The 27,559-nt window shown below is 41.8% G+C and overlaps 1 protein-coding gene across 1 annotated transcript in view; it reads right to left on the bottom strand.

Annotated features, from left to right (window-relative positions):
• Positions 1 to 6,178: 6,178 nt before the first annotated feature.
• TTC8 (tetratricopeptide repeat domain 8) overlaps positions 6,179 to 27,559 on the bottom strand; it is a 62,890-nt gene continuing 41,509 nt past the window's right edge. The window contains exons 10-16 of the mRNA XM_043473040.1: positions 27,155 to 27,242; positions 24,387 to 24,497; positions 13,976 to 14,115; positions 12,449 to 12,623; positions 12,026 to 12,148; positions 9,265 to 9,348; positions 6,179 to 6,797 (exon numbers count right to left, since the gene is read on the bottom strand). Coding sequence (XP_043328975.1) covers positions 6,681 to 6,797; positions 9,265 to 9,348; positions 12,026 to 12,148; positions 12,449 to 12,623; positions 13,976 to 14,115; positions 24,387 to 24,497; positions 27,155 to 27,242 — 838 coding nt within the window. The 3' untranslated portion in view covers positions 6,179 to 6,680. The remainder of the gene's footprint in view (positions 6,798 to 9,264; positions 9,349 to 12,025; positions 12,149 to 12,448; positions 12,624 to 13,975; positions 14,116 to 24,386; positions 24,498 to 27,154; positions 27,243 to 27,559) is intronic.

Raw genomic sequence — 27,559 nt, 5'->3', positions numbered from 1 at the left:
CTCAGGGAGATAGTGAAGGACAAGGAAGCCTGGCGTGCTGCAGTCCATGGGGTCTCAGAGATTCAGACACGACTTAAGTGACTAAGCAACAGCAGCAACACTGTATAAGATACAAAGCTAGTGGGGAGCTCAGCTAGTTACTCTGTGATGACTTAGGTGGGGGGGATGGAGGTGGTGAGGTGGGAGGGAGATGCAGGAGGAAGGGGATATATGTATCCATGCAGCTGATTCATGTTGCAGAGCAGAAATGGACAGGACATTGTAAAGCAATTACATTCTAATAAAAAATAAATAACTGTAAAAAAAAAAAAAAAAACAACTCTGGATTTGCTAATCAGAGTCATTAGTGACCTCAGTGAGAGCTGCTTAGTAGGGGTGGGAGTTGAAGCCAGACTGAAGAGGGTCAGGAAACACAGGGACGAGGAGGAAGCAGGCAACAAGCATCCTCTGCCCTTTGAAGATGTTCTGACAAAGGAAGGAAGGTAGTACTGTAAAGAGACGGGTTTAAAGGCACTGGGTTTGTTTTTTTTTTTAACAGGGAATGAGAGAAATATTTCAGCAGAAAGAAAATGCTGGTGCCCAGCATCATTTGAAACTTGAGTTTCAAACACTAGAAGAGGGTCTATCTTCTCTGATTTAAAACAGGAAAGATCGTTCTTCCCAATATCTAAGCGTGACTTTTCTTCACTAAGATAACACGGTCGTTCCTGTCATCTGTGCTGTGTGCTGTACTAAGTCACTCAGTCGTGTCCAGCTGTTTATGACCCCCTGGACTGTAGCCCACCAGGCGCCTCTGTCCATGGGGTTCTCCAGGCGAGAATACTGGAGTGGGTTGCCATGCCCTCCTCCAGGGGATCTTTCTGACTTGGGCATCAAACCCGAGTCTCTTCTTTCTCCTGCACTGGCGGGCAGGTTCTTTGTCAATAGTGCTGTTTACATTATACCAATCAATTCCTGCTTATCAGTCAGGACTCAGGTAAGGGAAAGGATCACGTTATAAGAAATATAGTCCTTTATTCACATTTTATCACATTGTAAGAAATATAGTCCACACTGTAAGAAATAGAGTCCAGATAAGTCACCAGGGAAACCCAAGAATACTGGAGTGGGTAGCCTATCCCTTTCCAGTGGATCTTCCCTACCCAGGAATTGAACCATGGTCTCCTGCATTGCAGGCAGATTATCAACTGAGTCCTTAAGGATTATAATTTCATCTTTAGTCCTTATTCTTTAATCTCAAGAGTTGGGCTTTAATATCAAGGAAGGGAAACGGCAGCATCTCTCAAAAACATTAAATTTTTAGTCAGCCAAAAATAGGATTAATGCTGTCAACATGGAAGGATGAAAACTGCAGTTATTTTCAAATTGATAAACTTTTCCCCTAATATCTGAGCCTAGGCAACCATTCTGGAACTCTGGAACATCTCCATGGACCATTTCAATTCACCTGTTCCCTAGAATTTGAAACTATCCAATAGTGGCATTTTCCCTAATTTCTGCATTCATTTTTTTCCAAGGTTGAGTCCTCTTGCACTAGTTCTAAAATCTTTGCTGTTTTTCTGAATGCTTAAAATCAATCCCAGTTGAATGCTCTTAATAGAAATCCCTCATTTTAATAAAGAGTTGGTGGTACATCAAAAGTAATGTGTGATCTTTATTAATCTTCCTATCTCTGGGCCATAAATTATATCCTGATGGGTGCTCTGATCCTGCAGAACACCATTTAGAAATATAACAGAACAGCAGTACCGCAGGGACTGGCTCAGATGTGACCCCCTTGGGAAGGAAGGACGTTTAACTTCAGCAGTCATGCAGGACAGGCAGTCTTCTTGCCATATCTCATTTTCATCAGCTGGAAGCTCAATAATGTTAATTTTGGCTGAACAGTTTGTATATGGATTGGACACGTTTTTCATCATGGTAGAGGACAGTTGTTAACCTTCCTGATATAGCAGTGTTGGCACAGAAGCCAGAAGTTATGCAGCCCAGAGGTAATCTTGTTACAAAGATGTATGTAACCCCTGATGCAGCGTTATGTCATCATTCTGCCCTTAGCCATCCGGAGTCATTCTTTGCACTGGTGTTCACATTGAATTAACATAAATTCAAGACAAAAAAATCTCTCTATCACTTCAGGAATACCGACACACTCATTTTTTTTGCTGTGTTAATTTGTTGTTCAGTCACCCAGGAGTGTCTCTTTGTGACCCCATGGACTGCAGCACACCAGGCCTCTCTGTCCGTCACTGTCTCCCAAAGTTTGCCCAAGTTCATGTCCATTGCATCGGTGATGCCATCCAGCCATCTCATCCTCTGACGCCTTCTCCTTCTATCCTCAGTTTTTCCCAGCATCAGGGACTTTTCCAATGAGTCAGCTGTTTGCATCCAAAAACCAAAATACTGGAGTTTCAGCTTCAGCACCAGTCCTTCCAATGAGTATTCAGGGTTGATTTCCCTTAAGATTGACTGGTTGGATCTCCTTGCAGTCCAAGGGATTCTCAGGAGTCTTCTCCAGCACCACAGTTCAAAGGCATCAATTCTTTGGTGCTCTGCCTTCTTTACGGTCCAGCTCTCACAACTGTACGTGACCACTGGGAAGACCATGCCTTGACTATACAGACGTTTGCCACTGGAGTAATGTCTGCTTTTCAACACATTGTCTAGGCTTGCCATAGCTTTCCTGCCAAGAAGCAGTCGTCTTCGATTTCAGGGCTGTAGTCAGCATCTGCAGTGATTTTGGAGCTCGAGAAGAGGAAATCTGTCACTACTTCCGCATTTCCCCCCTCTGTTTGCCATGCAGTAATGGTGCTGGATGCCATGATCTTAGGTTTTTTAATATTTAGTTTTAAGCCCACTCTTTCACGCTTCTCCTTCACCCTCATCAAGAGACTCTTTAGTTCCTCTTCACTCTCTGCCATTAGAGTGGTATCATCCGCATATCTGAGATTGTTGATGTTTCTCCCAGCAGTCTTGATTCCAACTTGTAACTCATCCAGCCCGGCACTTCTCATGACGTGCTCTGTGTATAGGTTAAACAAACAGGGTGACAGCAGACAGCCCTGTCGGACTCCTTTCTCAATCTTGAACCAATCAGTTGTTCTATACAGGGTTCTAACTGTTGCTTCTTGACCTGCATGTGGTTTCTCAAGAGACATGTAGATGGTCTGGTATTCCCATCTCTTTAACAGCTTTCCACAGTTTATTATGATCCACACACTCAAAGGCCTTGACGTAGTCGATGAAACAGAAGTAGATGCTTTTCTGGAATTCCCTAGCTTTCTCTATGATCCAGTGAATGTTGGCAATTTGATCTCTGGTTCCTCTTCCTTTTCTAACTCCAGCTTGGACATCTGGAAGTTCTCAGTTCACATAACGCTAAAGTCTAGCATGCAAGATTTTAAATGTGACCTTACTAGCATAGGAGATGAGTGCAACTGTCCAATGGTTAGTACATTCTTTAGTACCACCATTCTTGGGAACCGGGATGAGGATTAACCTTTTCCAGTCCTGAGGCCACTACTGGATCTTCCAAATTTGCTCACATATTGAATGCAACACCTTGATGGCATCATCCTTTAAGATTCTGAATAGTTCTACTGGAATTCCACTGCATCCACTAGCTTTACTAACAGTAGGGCTTCCTAAGGCCCACTTAACGTCACTCTCCAGAATGTCTGGCTCTGGGTGGCTGACCACATCCTCATAGTCATCGGTTCATCTGGATGTTTTCATACAGTTCTTACATGTATTCTTTCCATCTCTTCTTGATCTCATCAGTGTCTACTAGGTCTCTACCTTTTATGTCCTCCATTGTGCCCATCTTCAGGCAAAATGTGGCCTTGGTGTCTCCAGTTTTCCTGCAGAGAGCTCTAGTATTTCCCCCTCTGTTTTCTTCTTCTAGATTTACACGCTGGTCATTGAAGAAGGCCTTCTTGTATCTCCCTGCTGTCCTTTGGAAATCTGCGTTTGGTTGGATATATCTTTCCCTTTCTCCCTTGCTTTTTGGTTCTCTTCTTTCTTTGGCTGTTTGTAAGGCCTCCTCAGATAACACATTACCTTCTTGCTTTTCTTTTTTCTTTGGGATGGTTTTGTTCGCTGCCTCCTGTACAATACTACAGACCTCCCTCCATAGATCTTCAGGCACACTGTTTACAAGTTCTAATTCCTTGAATCTATTCATTACCTTCACTGCATAGTCATAGATTTAAACTGTACCTGGCTGGCATAGTGGTTTCCCCCACTTCCTTTAGTTTAAGCCTTAGTTTTGCTATGAGAGGCTGATGATCTTAGTCATAGTCAGTTCCAGATCTTGTTTCTGCTGACTGTAAACAACCTCTCCATCTTTGGCTATGAAGAATGTAAACAAATTGATTTCAGTATTGGCCATTTGGTGATGTCCGTGTGTAAAGTCTTCTCTTGTGTTGTTTAAAAAGGGTATTTTCTATGACCAATGCATTCTCTTGGCAGATTCAGCTAGCCTTTGCTCTGCTTCATTTTCCTCTCAAGGCCAAACTTGCTTGTTACTCCAGGTATCTCTTGACTTCCTACTTTTGCATTCCAGTCCCCAATGATGAATAGAACATCTATTTTTGGTGTTAGTTCCAGGAGGTCTTCCAGGTCTTCACAGAACTCATCAACTCTAGTTTCTTCGGCATCGGTGGTAGGGACATAGACTTGGGTTACTGTGATGCTGAATGACTTGCCTTGGAAACGAACTGAGATCATTCTGTCATCCTTGAGGTTGCCCCCAACTACTGCATTTCAGACTCTTCTGCTGATTATGAGGGCTACTCCATCTCTTCTCTGGGATTCCTGCCCACAGTAGTAGGTATAGTGGTCATCTGAGTTAAATTCGCCCATTCCTGTCCATTTTAGTTCACTGATTCCTAAGATGTCAATGCTTATTCTCACCATCTCCTGCTTGATGACTTCCAATTTACCTTGACTCATGGACCTAACATTCCAGGTTCCTATGAAATACTGTTCATCACAGTGGTTAATATCCCCTTATTATTCAGTTTTACTAATGCATATAACAGTCATTTTAAATGATAGCTTTATTTACAGAAGAGACACTAAGAGATTTGACACAGTAGTTAAAAACACAGAATCAGAGTGCACACAGAAGTCTGCGGTCTACCTTATACCATTTCTTTATAAATAATGTGCACCTGGCTCCCACATATGTGTTCTTAACCACTAGAGTAAACGTGCATTGGAATCCCAGTTCTGCCACTTACTGAGCCTGACAACTTGGGCAAAGCTATTTGATTGCTCTGCGCTTCATTTTTCTCACAAGAAAAATGGGAATAACAGCGTTTCACAGGACTGCAATGGGGATGAAATGTCACTCCTTACCCAGGGCTTGAGCAGTGCTCGGTACACACAACATCCTCGGTAAATGCTAGCCACTGTTACTAGTTCTTATTTTAAATTAACTAAGAAAACAATTCATAATATAAAATTCGAACTTAAATACTGAATTGAGTTAGGAAATTTGACAGTGCTTGAGGAATTTCTTGCAAGCCAAACAAGCGGTAGCCTCTCATGGACACAACCGACAGAGGTTCCAGCCTGCAGGGCCGGGGCAGGTGTGACTCGGGGCCTGGCCTCCTCCCCAAGGTGAGATTCATCAACATATTCTCTGAAGTTACTTCCAGCCTCTAACAATCTTATGCTCTGCATTCACACCTCTGTGTTCCATCAGCTAAGCAGTACAATTTATATCATCAGAAACAAATACCCGTGAAATGGTTTTCACAAAGTTTAAAAATGAGAAGTACCATGGACAGATCCCACAGGCCAAAGCAGGACCGTGAGCGGCCCCACCCCTTGAACGCACTTCCTTGTGAGAGGCCGTCAGTGAGAGTTCCACCAACAGTGGAGAGCAGAGTCTTCCTAGGGTGTTACCACTCACGGTACTGGATCCCCCCTAACCTTCTCGGGGCTGACCACGCGGGACTTGTGGCTTATGACTCCGCTCCTAGTCCTGATATTCTTAGACTGACAACATGATATCCCATAAATTGCTTCTCAGGAAAAAGCAAAATTGACGATACATTATTTAAAATAAAATTAGGATAATGACTTGATTTCTAAGACTTCATTTCTGGACTTCTGGAAAACGTGTTTCATCTGAGATGACTGAAACAAAAACTCATAAAAAGTAACAGAAGGATGGTGTTTTATATACATTTATTTAAAGCATAATATATAAGAAAATGTTGAATGTCTCACAAAGCATTTCATAAAAAACAGCTTTAAATACAACCTTTAATTTCTAAAGTCTGTACCAAGGGTAAGTATATAATTTTTAGCCATAAAAGTGCAACTTTAAAGGCAGATTTCACACCTCTTAAGCTACATGCTAGCTAATGGCCAACTGAAGGACATTAACAATGTGTATTTTTAACAATTTGAAGAAATTCATGAAAATGTTTTGTAAATATTGTAAACAAACATGTACCATATACTGTAGGAGGTCACGATCTGCTTACAAACAATTAAATCTTGTCTTTTAAAAATGACGTTATCTTATTAAGTTATTATTGTACAGTTTTAAACATTCTGGTTTAAATCCCCTTACGTCACCTTCACTAATATCAAGCACAGGTTTGTATTACAAATATACTACTTTTTCCCTAAATACATATATACGAATATATTTAGCTGAGGAAAAATCAGAGCGTAGCAAAATGCTGCTTTAACTGCTCAATTAAGCGTTGCGTGTCCATGTGAGCTGGAAATGCTGCCGCAGACTTCTGAGCAGCAACATAACTCCTCTGTAGATCTCCAATCTGTAAGGAATAGAAGATCAGAATAAGACCACAGAATGAGAACCAGAAAAAACAAGAAATGAATTAAAAAAAAAAAAAAAAAACATAGTATCTGCAAAATATAAAAACCCAAGGTAAATTGCTTGATTGCATTACTTTGATATAAAAATTTTTTCACCTAGATTACAATTCAGCCTTGAAAAAGTATGAAAAAAATAACCAATCATGTAAATAATTTCTGCTCCATTACAGTCTAGTTATGAACTCATAAACCTGTTTTCTTTTCCTGTCACTGATAGTCTCATAAAAATAAATTGACATCTGCATGCTAAAACAGCCAAATTTACCACAGACAATATGTTTTGGTTAGATTAATCTCTCTTAAGACAGAAAACTTGAGTAAAAACTATTGTATTTAAGATATAATAACATGCTCTGAGAGCTTTTAAAAGGTTGCTAGCATAATGGCAGAAGGCAATGGCACCCACTCCAGTACTCTTGCCTGGAAAATCCCCAGGACAGAGGAGCCTGGTGGGCTGCAGTCCATGGGGTCGCTAGGAGTCGGACATGACTGAGCGACTTTACTTTCACTTTTCACTTCCATGCATTGGAGAAGGAAATGGCAACCCACTCCAGTGTTCTTGCCTGGAGAATCCCAGGGACGGGGGAGCCTGGTGGGCTGCTGTCTATGGGGTTGCACAGAGTTGGACACGACTGAAGCGACTTAGCAGCAGCAGCAGCAGCATAGTAATGTTGGGAAGATATCCAGTTTTTAAAATTCATAAAGGGTATCTCTGATTTTCAATAAACTTTTTGGTAAAATCCAGTCCCAAAGAAAAACACATACTGTATCTGAGTCCATCTGGATGCGTCTTGATTCATGTATACACTTCTATAAAGAGAGAGCTTTGCAGTGTGTGCACACACAAACAAAAAAGATACAGATCATTCACTTCTGCTAGTTTTTTGGTAACACACATATGAACTAAAAAGTTATCTTTTCTTTTTTAAATCATAGCATTTCTTTTTAACATAGTAGGTTCTCTTATGGAAGTGTAGACTTTTGCTGACAGAAATATTCCATTTGCATTAAATATCATTAAAATTTAATAACACTCCTGAAAGTAATCACGGCTTCTTTGTGGTTTAACTAACGGGCAGCATGTGTGTGCATGCTTAGCTGCTCAGTCGTGTCTGACTCTTTGCGGCCCCATGGACTGTAGCCTGCCAGGCTCCTCTGTCCATGGGATTCTCCAGGCAAGAATACTGGAGTGGGTAGCCATTCCCTCCTCCAGGGGATCTTCCCAACCCAGGGACTGAACCCGGGTCTCCTGCATCGCAGGCTGATTCTGTGCCGTCTGAGCCACCACAGAAGCCCAAGTGGAAGCACAGTGCATTGGGAAACATGTGGGAGCTGGGTGTGAATCCTGAGTCTGCCCCTGCCATGGAGCTCCAGAGAAGTCTTTTTTTAAGTTCCAAAGCCTTGGCTTCCATTAGAATGTAAGCTGCATGACGCGGAAGTTTCTGCCTGATTTATTCACTGCTATCTTCTGTGCCTACAACAGCACCTGGTATGTAGCAGTTGTTCATACAAGTTCAACAAATGGAACATCAGTGGTATGAAAGAATGCGTAGGGAAGGCAAGGGTTACCTACATTGCAGGGTTGTTGAGAGAATTAGAGGTGTGGAGAGTACCTGGAACAGTGACCGGCACTTAACAAGCAGTCAAAAATGACAGTTTATGAAAAACAGCATATTTTATCTTCAAAACAGAAAACAGAGTGAATGAGCTCACATCATGTGATGAAAAATGATTTTTATAACTTTTTGGGTCTATAAAGAGTCTTCACATCAGCAAGCATTTTTAGCCATTTCCTTATCCTCAAAATTCATCTTCCATGTTAAAGGAAGGCTTACAAATAAAAGTTATTAGATGACTTTTCTTTCTTTCTTCTTATCGTAAAAGGACACATGGTTTCTTTTAGCTCTTAGATGTTAACTGACTTATAACAGTATCAGCAGTTGCTTCTCTCCTATATTGTTCGTTGCTGAAAGAGCTTTCACTAATATCCCTAATTTTATAGCACCATGCTAGACTTGGTGACTATATGACCTACAAATGGTACACAGGATTTCCCTGTAATAAACACTAATTACTAAATCCTCCCCAAACCAGGAGTTAATGAGCAGTTTTTCAATGATTAAATGTCATCTTTTAAAATATAAAATAATTCTTCTGCAATCCATAGTGGTATTAAGCTTAACTAATATTCAGTGATAAATATACTTAAAGTGTATTAAACATTCCCTTAAAATGAAGACATATGTGTACATAATAATCAAGTGTTTAGAAAATCATTTCTCTTAGGAAGTTACGGTTAGAATGTCCTTATTTATCTGTACAATTTTTAAAACCAAGGAAGAAAACAAACACACACACAAAAGAAGAAAACAAATAGGTCAGATGATAAATTGATAAAGAGAATACCTGATCAGAAATTGTTGCAAAGTTAAAATGTGGCTCGTACAAATTGGGTATTAAAGATGATGCAGTTTGTAACAGTGCTTTTGCCTGTTTAGAAAAGAAAAAAAGGAAAGAGAGACCAAAGGCATATGAGCATATATTAGCACTATATTGGTGATTTTTTTTCGGTAGAAGAAAACTTTACCCAGGAAAGGACTTTAAAAAACATGATTCTGTGATAAATATGGATGAATTTCTGTGAAATACAATTTACAGATATACAGTTAACTCCTTATATCTTGTCAAAGTTATGTTACAAATAAAATGCTTCAAAATATGGAGAAAAGAATAGAATTGACAAGTTATGTGAGAACCACTGTTCTTATAATTTACATTTCAATATGATGTACAACTCAAAAATATGGTCCTCTCAATGCTAAAAAAAAAAGTCTTTGTCAATCTAGCTTTTGTTGCTGTTGACTGATTTAGTAGGCTTTCAATTACCTCCTCTAATGCAACAACCAAAGCTGTTAAGAAACCACTGCAAATTCAGATTGCCACGTTCTGTGCTGGATGACAATGAGCAAGCATTTATTATACTGCTGACCTGAAAATGACAGCTGAAGGCAACTGAAAATGACAAGCCTTCCGTACTCTAAAGCACTCAAAAGACAAAACTCACAGCATGTTTTGTCACCTACAGGCTCAAAGGCTCCCTCATTGTAGAGACCACTGAGCGACGTGAGGAGCCTGTACGCTCGCTGTTAGGACCACAAACCCGGCGTTCCTAAGCTGCCAAAACAGCCTTCTGACTTGTAGCTAAACTTCTATGCATGACCCTGAGGACAAATCCTTCAATCTTTTTTTTTTAAAGGAAAATAATAGTTTATATAAGATGGCAGATATTAATTTTATGATTTGCTAGTTTCTTTTAATTGAAGTATGTGTGTATGTGCTCAATCGTGTCCGACTCTTTGAGACACCATGGACCACAGCCGACCAGGCTCCTCTGTCCATGGAATTTTCCAGGCAAGAATACTGGAGTGGGTTGCCATGTCCTTCTTTCTCCAGAGGAACTAAAGTATAATTTTTAATAATAGTGAAACCTTTCACCGAAACATTTCAAATCAATTGCATACCATAGAAACTACAATAAGTAGGAGGGAAAGAAAATCACCAACAAGGAAACAGAGAAGATCATAAAAAGCACTTGCTTCAGATGGATACAAAGTCCCACGAGAGAACAAGTTCCCACTTGAGAGCAGTCAGCTTTTGTTTACAGAATACACAGCCATTCTATTTACTTTGGGAAAGGTTTGTGCAAGGACGGCAGCGTCCACTGAGGTCTCTCTGCCTGTTTTCTCAGGCTTAGCAACACGCTTCGGAGACCAGGCTGGAGGTCACCATCCCGGCGTGCTGCGCGCCGGGCCTGTGACCTCGGTCAGTTACTCACCCTCTCTAGCCTGTTTCATCATCTCTGACACAGGGAAGGAGCAGCTGTTTATCTTGAACGCCATTAACACGGTATGAGTGTATTTAGCATTTTAAACTTCCCATTAGGTAAATGATAACAAAATATAACTTATTAAGCATCTGTCGTGTGACTTTACTATTCCAAGCGCTTTACATGCACAAGAGGCTCACCTTCCCCAGAACCCCTTCAGGTCAGCTGCTGTGATGACTATTTTATTTATCATCTGCTCATTCTACCCACACTAAGCACCTCCCTAGTGCCAAGCAGAGGTTCTGATGTTGAAAATACAGCAGTTAGAAGACAGAGAAGGTCCCTGCTTTCACACAGCCAGCATTCTGCATCCCACACGCAGAGACTGGAAACATCTGATAAAATGACAAGTAGTGAAGGAGAAAGTACTAGGGGATGATACCGAGGGCTCCTTTAGACTGACGGTCAAGCAGGTCTTTCTGAAGAGGTGGTAATTAAGCGAAGACCTGAATGGTAAAAAGAAAAGGGTCCCTGTGGGATCTGAAAGGAGTCTATCCCGAAGGCCCCACAGTAGGAACGGGCCCGCCCAGCAGCCAGCAGCCTGGTGGCAGAGCGTGGTCTCAAGGGGTCCCAGAGGCCAGACAATGTGGGGCCCGGAAGGCTAAGGTTTGAAGTTCGAACTATTCACATATTCCGAGGGCAGGGAGGAGCCTTTGGAGGATGCTAAGCAAAGCAGTGAAGAAATAACCTTGTTGTTTAAAGCATACCCTTAAGGCTGAGCTGAGGAAAATACATTACAGGGTGCACTTCCTTGCTGATGGGAGTGGAGACAAAGACCATACCCAGGAGACTCTTGTACTCATCCAGGCGGGAGACGACAGCGGCCTGGAGGAGCGGGCGAGGGGGAGAGAGCTGAGGATGTGTGCGTGGCACTGAGGGGGTTCACTAGAGGCACGGGGTGGCGGGGAAGGGGCACTTGGAAAAAAGAAGTCTCGGCGGGGGGGTGGGAGGGGGTCCTAGGATGTGTAGGGCGGGTGGTCCTAGGATGCAGGCCTGAGCAGCAGGGTGGCAGACGGGGGGGAGGGCTGTGAACGGTGGAATGATTCACCATGATAGGATAGACTGGGGAGGTGCAGTTTTGCCCTAATAAACTCGAGCGTTCTGTTTTGGACACTGAAAGGTTAAGTGACTTGTCCAAGGTCACGCTGCCAATACTGGGACTCAAACCCCAGCAGTCAGACCCCAGAGCTCGCTTTGAAACTGTCACGTGTGAAAACGGCTGCACACAGCAGCTGCTCTGGGAAGCGAGCAGGCTGTCCGTGGCCCGCAGGGCTGGCAGACCTGCTCCACGTGGCCCCTCCGCATCTCCAGCACGGCCAGGTTGTTGTAGGCCTCCGCGAAGCTGTTGTCGCTCACGAGAGCCAGCCGGAAGCACTGGTGGGCCAGGTTCATGTCCCCTACCCCCTGTGAGAGAAGAGCACAAACTGCACACACAAATCCGGCCACTTCCTCCTGCCGCCTCCGACCTCCTCGCCCCACACACACCTCTCCTGCAGAGAAAACGACACGCCCCCCAAGGAGTCGGGTGTGACCTCTATGTAAGGGGATTAACCTGGGGATGTAAAACAAGTTTGGGTGACTCCCAGCAATCTCTACATTGCTACAAGGACTGGAACCAAACCTGGATTTCCAGTACGTGAAAACTTCTTCACTAACATGTGGCTACTTTCCTAGAACAGAAACGGTATCAGGGAAACAACGTACCACGGCAATATGTCCCAAGTTGTACCAGACGGCAGCGACCTCCTCTTCATCTTCAGCCAGAGAAAGGGCACGTTCAAACGAGGTCAGAGTCATATCGTACTGCTGGGCGTAGAAGCAACACAGCCCCAGGTTGTTAAAAAGCGGGCAGTTGTAAACACCCATCTGGAGGACTCGCCTTTTTGAAAAGAACACACACACTCTGGTGTCAGATCAACTTTACAGACATTGACACATTGTTTACAAAGTTAGAAATGAATTCATTTTATCCATTTTTAATAACCTCTAAAGAACAGAAAGTATCATAGTAAGTGAAAAAGAGAATTCAAAAGCATGTCTTTTGTAATGGTACCAGTCATGAGAAATGTATCCAGAGGCAAAGTCAGAAATAACTTGTGTAACTATTTCCCTGCCCCCCCCCAACCCTGAAAAGCTTTGCTAGAGTATCAGAATAATAAGTAAATAGTCACATAAAGTAAAACCCCTATACACTTTGGCCTCATGCAACTTTGGGGCTCGGAAGGGAAATTTCTAAGACCTTCTGACCAAGTTCGAGGCCTTTGTTTAGCCTCCCGAGTTTTCGGCTGAGTTGGATTCTGGTTTTGGTTACTTGTTTTGTGTGGTTCAGCCGCATCCAGTGACCGCCAGTGAGCTTCTCCTTGGGAAGACAAGACTGTCGGGGGATCCCGATGTTCCCCATTTAGCTTTCACACTGCAGCTCAAGAACCCTATTTTGCTTCTATGCATCATTAATCCCAAAGGATGAGAGACTTCAGACAGGCATGTGAAAATCACCCCAGCCACCCTGAGGAAGCCATGATCCGCTCTGGGGGTAGGGGAGTAGAGACAGTTGTGTGTGCACAGGCTGGCATTCACATTATTATCTTTCGCGCTCCCACATATACTTAGAAAGGACTCCTGTCAGCTGCCAGTTATCTCCCTGTATATTACCCAAGGGCTAAAGAGGAAATCATAATTTAAAAATTAATCTCAGAAACCATCTATAGGATAAAGAAGGTATGTGCTCAAAGAACCAGTGAAAATAACTTATTTAGATTTTGCAAACATATTTGAACGAGAGTTAACAATACTTCACAAAGCTGGGATTCTGTTTTAAGGTCCTCATCAGAACTTTAGAGCCTAGGGTCCACTGCTCTTTACAAATCACATTATTATTTTACCTTTCAGGTCTTGACACTATGTACAGTGGTATTAATGGAGGCAGTGATGTGGAAGCTTCTAGTAACTGTTAAGCTGTTATTGATGACAAAACAGCCGATTCATATACACTGACATGGTGTTAAAAATAGGCATGTATCCAGGTGTGTTTCTGCAAGATGCTAAATACTTCTGCATTTCCAAGTTATTTAAAAATAGCTTGAATAGTCATAAAACATCTGGGTGCTTGAATTTTAAGTCTCATATAGACATGGCCCACACATTAATTCCCTACATCTTCGCTCTGTCTTTATCACTTTTCGAATCACATTTCACAGGAAAGCAGTTCTACAAACTGAAGGTAAAGTGCACCTGAAAAACCGGAGCGCTACTTCTGGCTGCTCAGCGTAGAAGTGGTCAATCCCAATGAACACAATGGCTCCCACGTGGGTGTTGTCTTGTTTCAAAACCTCTTTGTAGTATTCAGCGGCTGACGACGTGTTGTTCATCTTCTATTCTCCATCAAAAGGGAAGAGCAATACTGTATTAATACTCAACAAGAAATTGTTATGATGATGACTGGTTTACATTGTTTTATTCAACTCAGTATTTTTTCCAATTCAATTATTTATTAAGAGCCTAGCTCAGCCAGACTCTGTTCTGGGCCCTGGGGACACAATGTGAACAAAAAGATAAAATTACAGTCACCACCTTCCATCTGTAGTTTCATACTCATGAGTTCGGTGAGCCACAGATCAAAAATACTTAGAAAAAAATTCCAGAAAGTTCCAAAAAAGCAAAACTTGAGTTTGCTGCACTGAAAATTATTTATATACCATTTACTTTGTATCTCCAGCTATTTACATAGCATTTGTATTGCATTAGGCATTATAAGCCATCTAGAGGTGATTTAAAGTATAAACATGGGGACTTCCCAAAGGTCCAGGGGTTACCAATCCTCCTTGCAACTCAGGGAGTGCAGGTTCAATTCCTGATTGGGGAACTAAGACCCCACAGGCTGTGGAGCAACAACGCCCACGTGCTGCAACAAGAGAACCCACGCACCACAATGAAAGATCTCACATGAAGCAACTAAGAACCCACGCACCACAATGAAAGATCTCACATGGAGCAACTAACACCCAACACAGACAGATAAAAATTTTTAAATAAATAAAGTATAAGATAGATGTGGGCAGGTTATATGCAAATGTTCTGCCACATTATATAAGGGACTTCAGCAGCCACAGATCTTGACAACCCAAGGGTATCCTGGGACCAGTCCACCTTGGACACAGAAAGACAGCTACACTATCCTTGAGGAGGTTACATCTGGTAGGAAGACAAGTACCTGAACACTTCCTATCTTAGAGGAAGGCCTTTCAGCTTTTCATCATTAAGTCTGATGTTAGCTGTGGGTCTGTCATACATGGACTTTATTATGTTCAGGTAGGTTCCCTCTATGACCTCTTTCTGGAGAATTCTTATCATAAGTGGATGTTGGATTTTCTCAAAAGCCTTTTCCGGCATCTATTGAGATATGGTTTTTATTCTTCAATTTGTAAATGCGGATATCACATTGATTGATTTGCAAATACTGAAAAATCCTTGCATCCCTGAGGTAAATCCCGCTTGATGATGGTATATGATCCTCTTAATGTATTGTTGGATTCAGTTAGTTACTATTTTGTTGAGGATTTTTGCATTTTCTGTAAGATCAGGAATAAGGCAAGGAGGCCCACTCTCACCACTTTTATTCAACTTAGTATTGGAAGTCCTAGCCACAGCAACCAGACAAGGAAAAGAAATGAAAGGAATCCAAATTGGAAAGGATGAAGTAAACGATCACTGTTTATAGATGACATGATATACATAGAAATTCCTAAAGAGACCACGAGAAAATTACTGGAGCTCACCAATGAAGTTGGTAACACTTCAGTATACAAAAGTATATATAGAAATCTGTTGCATTTCTATGCACTAACAACAAACTATCAGAAAGAGAAATTAAGGAAACATCCCATTTAGCATTGCATAAAAAACAACAAAATACTAGGAATAAACTTACCTAAGGAGGTAAAAGACCTATACTTGGAAAACTTTACGACACTAATGAAAGAAATTGAAGACAACACAAACAGATGGAAAGATACAGCGTGTTCTTAGACTCGAAGAATCAATACAGTTAAAATGACTATACCACCCAAGGCAATCTACAGATTCAATTTCATCTCTATCAAAATAGCAATGGCATTTTTCACAGGACTGGAACAAATAATTTTAAAATTCGTATGGAGACAAGAAAGATCCTGCATAGTCAAAACAATCTGAAGAAAGAATAAGGAGCTGGAGGAATCATGCTTACTGACTTGATACTGCACTACAAAGCTACAACAATCAAAACAGTGTGGTGCTGGCACAAAAAGAGACATATAACAATAAATCAATGGAACAGAGAGCCCAGAAATAAAAACCACATACTTATTATGGTCAATTAAGCTACCACAAAGGAGGCAAGAATATACAATGGAGAAAAGACAGTGTCTTCAATAACTGGTGCACTACATGTAAAAGAATGAAGTTGGAAAATTTTCTTACACACACATATATTCAAAAATAAAGTCAAGGACTTAACCACTGGTGGTCCAGCAGTTAAGAATCTGCCAACTTATACAGAGGACAGGGGTTCGATCCCTGGTCTGGGAAGATTTCATATGCTTCAGGGCAACTAAGCCTGTGTGCCACGGCTACCGAGCCCACATGCTGGAGCCTGTGCCCCACAACAAGAGAAGCCTGTGCATGGTGATGACAGGCAGCCCCTGCTGGCTGCAGCTCAAAACGGACTAAAGACCAAGATGGAAGAGCAGAAACCATAAAACTCCCACAAGAAAGCACAGGCAGGACACTCTCTGACACACAGCACAGTGCTACTTTTTTCTGGATCTGTCTCCTAGAGCAAAGGAAAAAAAACAAAAATAACCAAATGGGACCTAAATAGTCTTAAAAACTTTTGCCCGGCAAAGAAAACCATTGACAGAATGAAAACCACTTAATGAATGGGTGAAAATGTATGCAAATTATGACTGATAAGTGGCTCATATCCAAAATATACAAACAGTTCATACAATGCAATATCAAAAACTAAGTAGCCCAATTAAAAAATGGAGAGAAGGCCCGAGTAGGTGTCTTTCCAAAGAGGACACTCAGACAGCGCCAGCACTCCAGAGTGCGAGGCTTCACTCAGCGCTACAGGTGCCAAACGTGGCGTATTCATCTACTCGGGCTGCCGTGACAAAATACCATAGACTGAGTGGCTTGACCAACAGAAACTTATGTTCTCACAGTTCCAGAGGCCAGACACGCAAAGTCACAGAGCTGACATCACAGAGTTTCAGTGAGGACCTTCCTCCTGGCTAGAGAGGGTCACCTTCTCACTGCGTCCTTGCATGAGAGAGAGAGAGAGAGGACAGCCAGCGTCAAAGTGCTCAAGTGCTTTCCAGTGTCTTTTTAAAAGTATTTTTACAGTGTTGTGTTGGTTTCTGCCATACAACCACACAAATCAGCCATAATTATAAAAAATCTATCCCCTCCCTCCCGAACCTTCTGCCGCTCCCCTCACTCCAGCCCTCTGGGTCGGCACAGAGCCTCAGGCTGGGCTTCCCGAGTCATACACAAGCTCTCACCAGCTACCCATCTCACACGTGGCAGGGTGTAAATCCCACTCTCTCCCTCCCCACTGTGCCCACAAGTCCATCCCCTACATCTGTGGTGTGTGTGTGTGTATATATATACACACAATGGAGTATTACTTGGCATAAAAAAGAACAAGTTTGAGTCACTTCTAGTGAGGCAGATAAACCTAGAGCCTGTTATACAGAGTGAAGTAAGTCAGAAAGAGAAAAACAAATCTCATGTATTAATGCATACATATGGAATCCAGAAAAATGGTACTCATGATCCTGCCTGCAGGGAAGGAATGGTGTCTTGCCTTATAGAGGCACCTGTCTTCCCTGGTGGCTCAGAGGTTAAAGCGTCTGCCCCCAATGCACGAGACCTGGGTTCAATCCCTGGGTCAGGAAGATTCCCCTGGAGAAGGAAATGGCAACCCACTCCAGTATTCTTGCCTGGAGAATCCCATGGACAGAGGAACTTGGTAGGCTACAGTCTGTGGGGTCGGACAGGACTGAGCGACTTCACTTTCACTTCCACTTTCAATCCCATCACGAGAGCCCACCCGCATGAGCTCATCTAACTCTAATTATCTCCCCAAGGCCGTTTCTAGACACCCTCACACAGGGGGTTGGGGCTTCAAGGTAAGAATGGGCCGGGGTGGGGAGGCAGAAAATTCAGTCTGCCACGGTGCTAATACCCAATTCAAAGACTCCAGCCCGAGCGGTCAGTTGTTTCAAGGCTTTTGGCTCTATAAAATTGCCTTAGAAGTTTGCATCTGTTAACCTCATACTCCTAGCTTGTCCCCCACAACACTCCCCCTTCCCTTTTGTAACCACTAAGTTTGTCTATGTCTGTAAGTCTGTTTCCACTTTACATACCTGAAATTAAGACAGTATTGTAAACAATTATACTTCAATTTTTTAACATGCCTTAGAATCTTTGCATACTTGATTGATGGTCATGGACTTAATTTATGTAATCTCTAGGAATTTTAGGCTGAAACTAACATGTTTTAGGGGGCTTCCCCACCGGTTCAGTGGTGAAGAATATCTGCCTGCCAATGCAGGGGATGAGGGTTTGATCCCTGGGTCAGGAAGATCTCCTAGAGAAGGACATGGCAACCCACTCCAGTACTCTTGCCTGGAGAATCCCACGGACAGAGGAGCCTGGTGGGCTACATTAGATGGGGTCGCAAAAGTGCTAGGCATGATTTAGCGATGAAATACACACACAATGTGTCTTTGACAACCTTATATGAAGTATTTCTAAATTGTTATTATAAAATATGTGTTGATATTAAATAAACTTAAATGTACATTTAAAAATCTCATAAGTAGCTATAAACAGCCTCCAAATGGGTTGTACCAGTGTACACTCCCAGCAATGATGTTCACTTGACCATTGTTCCTCTACACCCTTGACAATCTTAAATGCCATGAAACTTACTCATCTTTGTTAACCTGATTAAGTAAAAAGTGACACTGTTGTTTTAATTTTCATTTCCTTAATTATCACTGAGGTTAGACACTCAACACACTGCACATTTCTTTTTCCACAAACTGCAGATCCGTGCCTTTTGTCAGTGTTGCTATCCCATCTCTTGTTCTCTTATCCTTGGTTTGTGTGTGTGAGGGGCTTGGGTGGGAACCCACCCTCTGGGCTGAGGAGAGTTGGAGACACAGCTGTGGCTGCAGGGTCGCTGGGCGCTGCCTGCTCTCTCCTCTCCAACACAAAGAACGCGCGCTGACGCGGACTTCCGCTCACAACCCAGGAGGGCCACGTGTTTGTGAACATTCCCTGCAGAGGGAAAGCACAGGTGGTTAGCTTGAGTCCTTCCAGATGTGTGTTAAGCAGCAGCAGGACAAAAGGGCAGGTGTCGCCGGACTGCCGCTCGAGTCTGGCTGCTGTCTCAGCTCTGCACTGGCGACTTGCGTGGAGAGAGGCCACAGGTCACCGTGTAGGCTGCAAGGACAAGGGCCATTCCTTGCTTTTACCCCCACCAGTGCTCTGAGGAAATACCTGTCGCAGTTTCCATGTTTATGTTCTTGACCAAAATGAGGAGTTATAAGCGTGGATGTGCACATTTATGTGTCAGTGTGTAATTCTCCCATCAATCTGTAACCCGTCTGAAACCCAGCAATTGCTGAGCAACATATAAAGTGAAGACAGTAAAAGCAGCCTTTTTCCCCTGTCCCAGGTATGGCAAATATGTTCCCTGTTTGGTATTTTTACCTGTTTTGTTAGGGTTTGCTTTTATTTGTATTTTCATTTTTCAGTATAGAAAATTTAACCTTTATGTTCTCATACTGATCAGTTTTTTCTATTATGACTTTCTGAATTAGTATCATGTTTAGAAAGGTCTTCCCCAGCCCAAGTTTACATAAATAATTCATCTCTTTTTTCTTCTGGGACACTCACGGTTTTAAATCTTCGAGTCACCTGGTAGCAATGGGTTTATATAAATAATTCATCTGTATTTTCTTCTGGAACATTCACGATTTTAAATCTTTGAGTCACCTGGTAGCAATAGGTTCCTTTTCTATTTTTTTAGCATTTATTTATTAGGCTGCCATAGATCTTCATTGTAGCATGCAGAACCTTTAGTTGCAGCATCTGAACTCTTTAGTTGAGGCATGTGGGATCTAGTTCCCTGACCAGGGATCAAACACAGGCCCCTTGCATTGGGAGCGTGGAGTCTTAGCCACTGGACCACCAGGCAAGTCCCAGCAATGTGTTCTTTCAGTATAAGGAATCATTACTAGCCAGCTCTATTTTGAAGCTATTAAACAATCCAGTAAACCAGCTGGTTTAATAGACAGTCTTTATCACATAAATTTTCATATGTATGAATACACACAGATTCTAATTCTGTCCTTTCTTTGATCTATTCCAGCATCAGAATTGTTTATAGTAGCTCGAGAATAAATTTTATTAATGTAGATTTAAAATAATATCTTCAAACATACAAATGTCACTTCAAGTATATAAACAACCCTGATATCATTTAAGTGATTTTTATAGTAGTTATTAGTGGTTATTTTTTTAACTAATCCACAGAATTAATTTAACACAGATTAGAGTTTTAGTTATTTAAAACAAAACTGTAAATAACTTAGGGAAGTGAATTTTGCTATGATTCTCAAACTCTGTTATACATCAGAATCACCTAGTGAGCTTGCTCAGCAGACAAAAAGCCTGTATCCCACTTTCCAGGACATGTGAGTCAGGAGGAGGAAGACGGGCCTCACTCTCAAACACTCCCAAAGTCATTTCTATACACAGTAATGTTCAATATTGAACACAATATTGTTCATGAGAGCAATAGTTCCTAGGGTAATTATTCAGTTTCAAACACCTTTTAACATTTGCAGCGTGCAGTGCTTAGCCACTCAGTCGTGTCCAACTCTTTGCAACTCCTTGAACTGTAACCCGGCAGGCTCCTCTGTCCATTAAATTCTCCAGGCCAGAATACTGGAGTGGGTAGCTTTCCCTTCTCCAGGGGATCTTCCCAACCCAGGATCGAACCCAGGTCTCCCGCATTGCAGGCAGATTCTTTACCATCTGAGCCACCACGGAAGCAAGAAAGGCCTTTATTTGAACCTTTTACCACAGAATAGTTCAAATAAAGGCCTGCCTTTCAAATGAATAAACAAAAGGCTCCAAGAAAAAGTAAAACCACAACCAAATAAATTTAGCAAGGATAAATCATTTTAAACAACCTTCTGTATAGAACAAGCAACAAATAATAGGCAGCACAACATGTTCATTTAAAAGAAACAAGATCAAAATGAAAGTGATAAAAAAAAAAAAAAAGAACATAAAGGAAAAGAATCCCTCCAGAAAAAAGTATGATATATATACAAAAATCCCTAAAGGCATAAGCTGTGTAAGCTCCAAGGCTAAGAACCAAACTCTACTAATTAACCCTCAATCCACTGTCACATAAAGAGAAAAGGAACACAATGGAAATCTTTGTAAGGGAAACTTTGCCATAAGTGAAATTAACCATGTAAATTCAAGCGGAAATGCTGCATCCCGCTGTTCCAAGTCTGTGCTCAGCCCTTGAACACCCTATTTGTACATGATGTCATCCTCAAAACTAGGGTGCTCTCTCTTCATTTCTTTCTTTGAGTAAAAATTCAGATTCTACTTTTTCTCACAAAGCCTTCCCCTGTCACCCTGACAAAAGAATGTGCTCCTCCAAGTCCTGGCCAGACCCAGAGCAGGGGAAGGAAGGAGGAGGCTGATGAAAGAATCCACTCCAGACCCGCTCCCTGTCCCAGCCATAGCAACGATCACTGTGATGGGAGCCTAGAAAGAATCCTTCCCGCCAGTTCCTTCTAACAGCAGCTCCCACCTGAGAAGGGCAGAAGGAACAAGAGGCACAAACAATTCCAACCTCATCGAGACAGTCAGCACTATGAACTCCACAGCTTTCAAACTGATTCTATTTCCTTCCTAAGCTTCTTGGTCACACAACTAAAGATACAGAGATACTGATAATGCTTTTTTATAGAACGGTCAAAGGTTTCTATTTACATGCTTATCAAAATTACATTTCACAAGGAGGAGCTATTTCTAAACAATTTAAGGATAATATCTGTTGTTTTCATGTTACAAGTAACACATGTTGATTACAGAAAATCTGGAAAATAAAACACAAACCGTTCACACACTACTACCCAGGTATGGCGACTACTAACACTTTCCGTTCTTTTTTCTAACAAAATAATTTTAAAAGATCATACCCAGCATTTCAAGGAATTTACAAGAGAACAAAGATGCTTCTGTTCAATACTGTAGTGGAAGGTCCTAAACAGTCAGGTTTTTTTTTAAGTAAAATAATTGAAATTAAGAGATAAAACTGTCCACATTCACACATGATGGTTGTTTTACTTAGAAAATCTAAGACAATCTATGATAAGTTATTAAAAAGACTATTTAGCCAAGTTTTAGTGTCAAATCAACTTAAATTAATACATTCCCATTCACCAGAAATGACCATAGAAAACACAAGAGGAAAAAAAAAAGCAGTTCATTCACAATTTTACCTACAAATGCATCTATGCAGAAAAGAGTTAACACAGTAGGCCAGGACTGCTCCTCTTAGAAAGGCCTGCTTGAGAGCTGGCCCTTGGTGAGTGACTTAGACCTTGGCTAGGGCCCTGTGTGTGTGCGTGCGTGTGGGCTAAGTCGCTTCAATCGCGTCTGACTCTCTGTGACCCTACGGACTACAGCCCACCAGGCTCCTCAGTCCATGGGGTCCTCCAGGCAAGAACGCTGGACTGGGTCATCATGCCCTCCTCCACGGGATCTTCCCGACCCAGGGATCGAACCCACGTCTCTTACATCTCCGGCATTGGCACACGGGTTCTTTACCTCTGGAGCCACTGGGAAGCCCAGCTAGTGTCCTGTGCTGATACAAAACTTTCCCCAAATGACAGCGTGGCTCTGTACACCTGAACTGTGCAAAGTGCAGGGCATGTGGTGCATGAACGCCTGCTTCCCTTCTGGGAGCCTGGGGTCCTGGTACCTGACAGGCAGATGGTGCCTCTATGGACAGCCCTGGTAACAGACTGTTGTTCCATTGCTAAGTCACGTCCAACTCTTTGAAACCCCAAGAACTGCAGCACACTAGGCTTCCCTGTTCTTCACTGTCTCCCGGAGTTTGCTCAAACTCATGTCCACTGAGGTGGCGATGCCATCCAACCTTCTCATCCTCTGTCGTCCCCTTCTCCTCCTGCCTTCAATCTTCCCCAGCGTCGGGGTCTTTTCCAATGAGTCGGGTCCTCGCATCAGGTGGAGCTTCAGCATCAGCCCTTCCAGTGAATATCCAGGGCTGATCTCCTTTAAGATTGACTGGTTTGATCTCCTTGCGGTCCAAGGGACTCTCAAGTCTTCTCCAGCACCGCAGCTTGAAAGCATCAGTTCTTCAGGGCTCAGCCTTCTTTATGTGATGGACACCAGGTCTCTAGTGAACTTTCCTGGCAGACAGTGCTTCATACATGTTCCCACAACTTGCAGGAAGAATCCAATGTGTCCTCTGTGGCTCCACCAGGGGTCAGGAGTCGGCGGAGGGGAACTCTTGAAAGCCAGTGTCTGGTTTCCTCTGAACTTTGCCCCACATGCCTTTTCCCTTTACTGATTTTGCCTTGTACCCTTTTGCTACAAAAAATCATGGCTATGAGCACAACTGTGTGCTGAGTCCTGAGACCTAATAAATCACTGAACCTCACAGTGTTTTGGGGACTCTCAACAAAACATTTATGAAGTTAATTACAAAATATTCATTGAAGGACAAAAAAGAAAAAGACCTAAGTAAATGGACAGTTATATCATGAACCCCAGTGGGAAGAAAGGCACCCCCCTCATTCTCATATTCAATGCAATTCCAATCCACATGCCAACAGGGTTTCTTACTATGGAAGAGCAAAGGGCCAAGAATAACCAATTGTGAAGAACAGGTGGCAGAATTTTCCCAACCTGATATCAAGAATTATTATGAAGCTATCTTAATTAGGCAGCAGGGAGAAGAACTCAATGGAGCTTTTCATGAAATTTGCCAAAAATGGCTCTAAAATTTATTAGAATAAGCAAAAGTCCAAAATAGCCAAGACATTCCTAATGAAGATGAACAAAGCGCCCTACCAAAGAGTATGTATAATAAAGCTACAGGAGTTAACATGATATAATATCGGTACAAGGATAGACAAGCAGACCAATAGAACAGAAGAGAAAACCCCAGAATATATCTACCATATACATAGAAAAAAACCCGATGCTTGACATTACAGTCCGGAGAGAAGGTTCAGTTAATGCTGGGACAACCATAAGGAACAATACATAGAGACAATACATAGGGAAGAGATAATTTAAATTCCTCTCTCACACCATTCTCTATACCCTTCTGTATGTCTGAAATACTTCATCTTAAAAACTTAAGTTTGTTTAATGCGTACACTAAAATCTCTTATTCTGTTGGTAAATCACTGGCCAACAATCATAATTATACAACCTGTTACACTTTACAAGACCCCAAGGGACTATGAACTTACTTAAGTAGCATATAACCTCAATTTTATATCAACTTTTTGAAAGATAGGAACCTTACCTCATAGATCCTGGCAATTCCGTAAAGTAAGGTTACCTCTCCTGGAAACTTGTTTAAGCCTTGTTTGAAAAGATTTATAGCAGTCACGGGTTGATCCAATGAGATGTAAACCTAAAACCAAGATACACTTCAACAGAAGTACTGCTTCTTAAAATAACAGTATTCATTATGACAAATTTAAAATTATAGATTAGTAACAAATTATCTCCTAGATACTACAGTAAACATTTTTCAGAAATGTGTAGGATCAATTTCCAACAATGACGTTACAGTTTTATCTCCTCATGCTGTATGTGACACATTCCCTCATTTATTCCTCCAGCAAACACTTGTTGTGGTCTTACTACTGTCACACAGACTAGACAGTAACCAGAAAAGGATGCAGATGTACGGCAAAAACTCTCACATACTGTAAAGCAATTATCCTCCAATTAAGATAAATTAATTTAAAAAAAAGAGAGGATCAAGGGAAAATCTTTTTGAGGATGGAACAGACGTAAGTGTGTCTATAGGCGGGCATGAAGGACTAATTGTGAGGCTGACTGTGAAGACGCTGGAGAAAGAGGGCATGCCCTGTGGGAAAGTCTAAGAAGGAGCAGCCGGGGAAGCCTCTGGAGAGGGTGGTTTGGGAGAAGAACCCTGAGAAGTAGACAGGAAACACATGTGTAGGGCAGAGGGTCAGGGAGTTGGGAGGGTTAGCACTCGATACTCCCATTTAACAGTTTCCACCACTGAATTAGAAATTAGAAAATTCAGCGTGGATAAACCATAACTTACTAGGAGTTTCTAAAATGAGAATTATAGCTTTACCTATAGAAACATAAGATTATGACACTTTTTTTTCTTCATGTTCTTGGATCCTCCGTTTCCTTCTAAATGTTTAGACTGTGCTTTGAAGAAGCCCAAATGGAGACACACAAAACTGCCTAGAGTGTTTATTGATAAAGAATGAGACTAGAGGAAAGGGCATGGATAAAAACTTTTCAATTTTTACCTTACATGATTCTGAATTGCTTTTTAAAATATAATAAATAATGTAATTCCATATATGAATATAAAATATTTAATAATTCTTAAATTAACAAGCTTAAATCATAAGAAATAACGTTCCTAAAATCTGCTTGGTCTCTATTACTTAGCAATAATTCCTTCACATATTAAAAAAAACAAATAAATTGTAACCCTATATAGTCACATAGGCAACAAAAGAGTTAAGCAAATCAACTGATGAAAAAATAATGAAACAATGTATTTAACAATAGTTAAAAAGTACATTTTTAACCACATGGCAAGTAATTATCAATTAAGAAGATAATAGTCATATACTGTAACCTGAATTATAATTTCAAGCTGTCAGAAAACTTTACTGTGATGTATAGAAACCTTTTTAGAACTTAACATATAATGTATAAAGACACTTAGAGTTTCAGACATTTTTTTAAAAAACCACTATAAACATACTGAGTTAGCACAGTAAGTTTATATGGCAGAACTTCCATTTGATTCTGTTAGTATGCTAACATTAATACCTATTTAGAAGGTAGCAGCACTTCCTTCTGGAGAAGGCACTGGCAACCCACTCCAGTGATCTTGCCTGGAGAATCCCAGGGACGGGGGAGCCTGGTGGGCTGCCGTCTATGGGGTCGCACAGAGTCAGACACGACTGATGCGACTTAGCAGTAGCAGCAGCAGCAGACGCATTTCCTTCTCTGTCTCATCTTCTTTTCAACCTCCTTGACAACCCTTTTTAAGTTTAAGAAATTCTTAAAGATATATTAGTAAAGGTGACGTCCTAAGCACCACTTCATCAAACGCTTCTTTGAAAGTAGCCTTGGTGAGGGCAGAGAAGTCACGGATTCCAGCAGTGGAAATTGCAGGTGGCCCTCCACCTCCGCTGTGGCGGTGGGGGGCGCTCAGGCGCTCTAGAGTCAGAAGGCCCTGGGTGTCAACTGCTGGGGTTTAGTCGCTCAGCTGTGTCAGACTCTTCTCTGACTCCAGGGACTGTAGCCCGCTGGGCTCCTCTGTCCATGGGACTTTCCTGGCAAGAATGCTGGAGTGGGTTGCCATTTCCATCTGGAGGGGATCTTCCTGACTCAGGGATTGAACCCCCGTCTCCTGAGTCTCCGGCAACGACAGGCAGACTCTTTGCTGCGGAGCCACCAGTGAAGCCCCCTGGGTTTGAATGCTGGCTCTCAAAAGGCAAGTGAGACTGCAAATCTTCACGTATCCTCCTAAGTATCCTTTTCCTTAACAGTACAAAGGAAATCCACTCTGCGGTGTTGCTAAGAAAGTTTAATTAAATTCCATGTGAAACAGACTTGATAAAATACCTTACACCGAGTAGGTGCTCAATAAAGGGGAAATACTGTTTTTATTATAATGGCAGAGCCAAAAAGTGAAAACATAAAACCTACATAAAAACAATCCTGTTCTCTATAGTCTGCTGACATGGGAAATAAATGTGTTGTAGAAAAACACCTCTCTGGGGCTTGTGACCCCTGGGGATAATAAGCCTGTAGCATTCTTCTGATCTAATGGGCAATACTTCAAAGGGGCTGTCTTACTTTTCATGGCAACTGATTTTTCCTGAGATGGTTAACCTCCGTATGTGCTCACCTTTCCCCTTACCATTAAAAGAAAAAAGTTAAGTCTGAACACATTAACTTGTCAACTGTCCTTAAAGAAACTGGCAACTCTCCCCATACGCTGGTCAGAATTTAAACATTTATCCAGAGAAGACAAATTCCACTCAATTTCAGAGTACTTACTTTTGCCAAGTAGAGAAATGTATCTACCATTTCCTGCTCCTTCAGGGCTGATTTAAATTGTTTCTCTGCTTCACGATACAATCTTAACCTAAGAACAACCATTTTAAAAAATTAGACATTCGATTTAAAACAAATAGGACCAGCATCCATTCATACCCTGACGATACAAATTAGAGACAAATTACATCTGTTAAGAGTGAGCATGTACCAAGAAGGTGATGTTACATGCACACACGCATGTTTACACAGGTTAGAAAAAGAGATGCCGGCATTCCCATATTCACTGTCTGGACGCTTAAACAGGCTGCAGAGTCTGTCTGAAGCCTAATCACAGCAGGATGCTGGTGAGTCAACACCCAGATTGCCTGTGTCAGCTGACATGTCACGTGACCTCAGGAAATGCTC

This window comes from Cervus canadensis, chromosome 6, assembly GCF_019320065.1.
Source record: "Cervus canadensis isolate Bull #8, Minnesota chromosome 6, ASM1932006v1, whole genome shotgun sequence".
In the NCBI taxonomy this organism is placed as follows: domain Eukaryota; kingdom Metazoa; phylum Chordata; class Mammalia; order Artiodactyla; family Cervidae; genus Cervus; species Cervus canadensis.
Note: the sequence above shows the minus strand (reverse complement) of the source record. Positions and strands in the feature narration are given on the sequence as shown.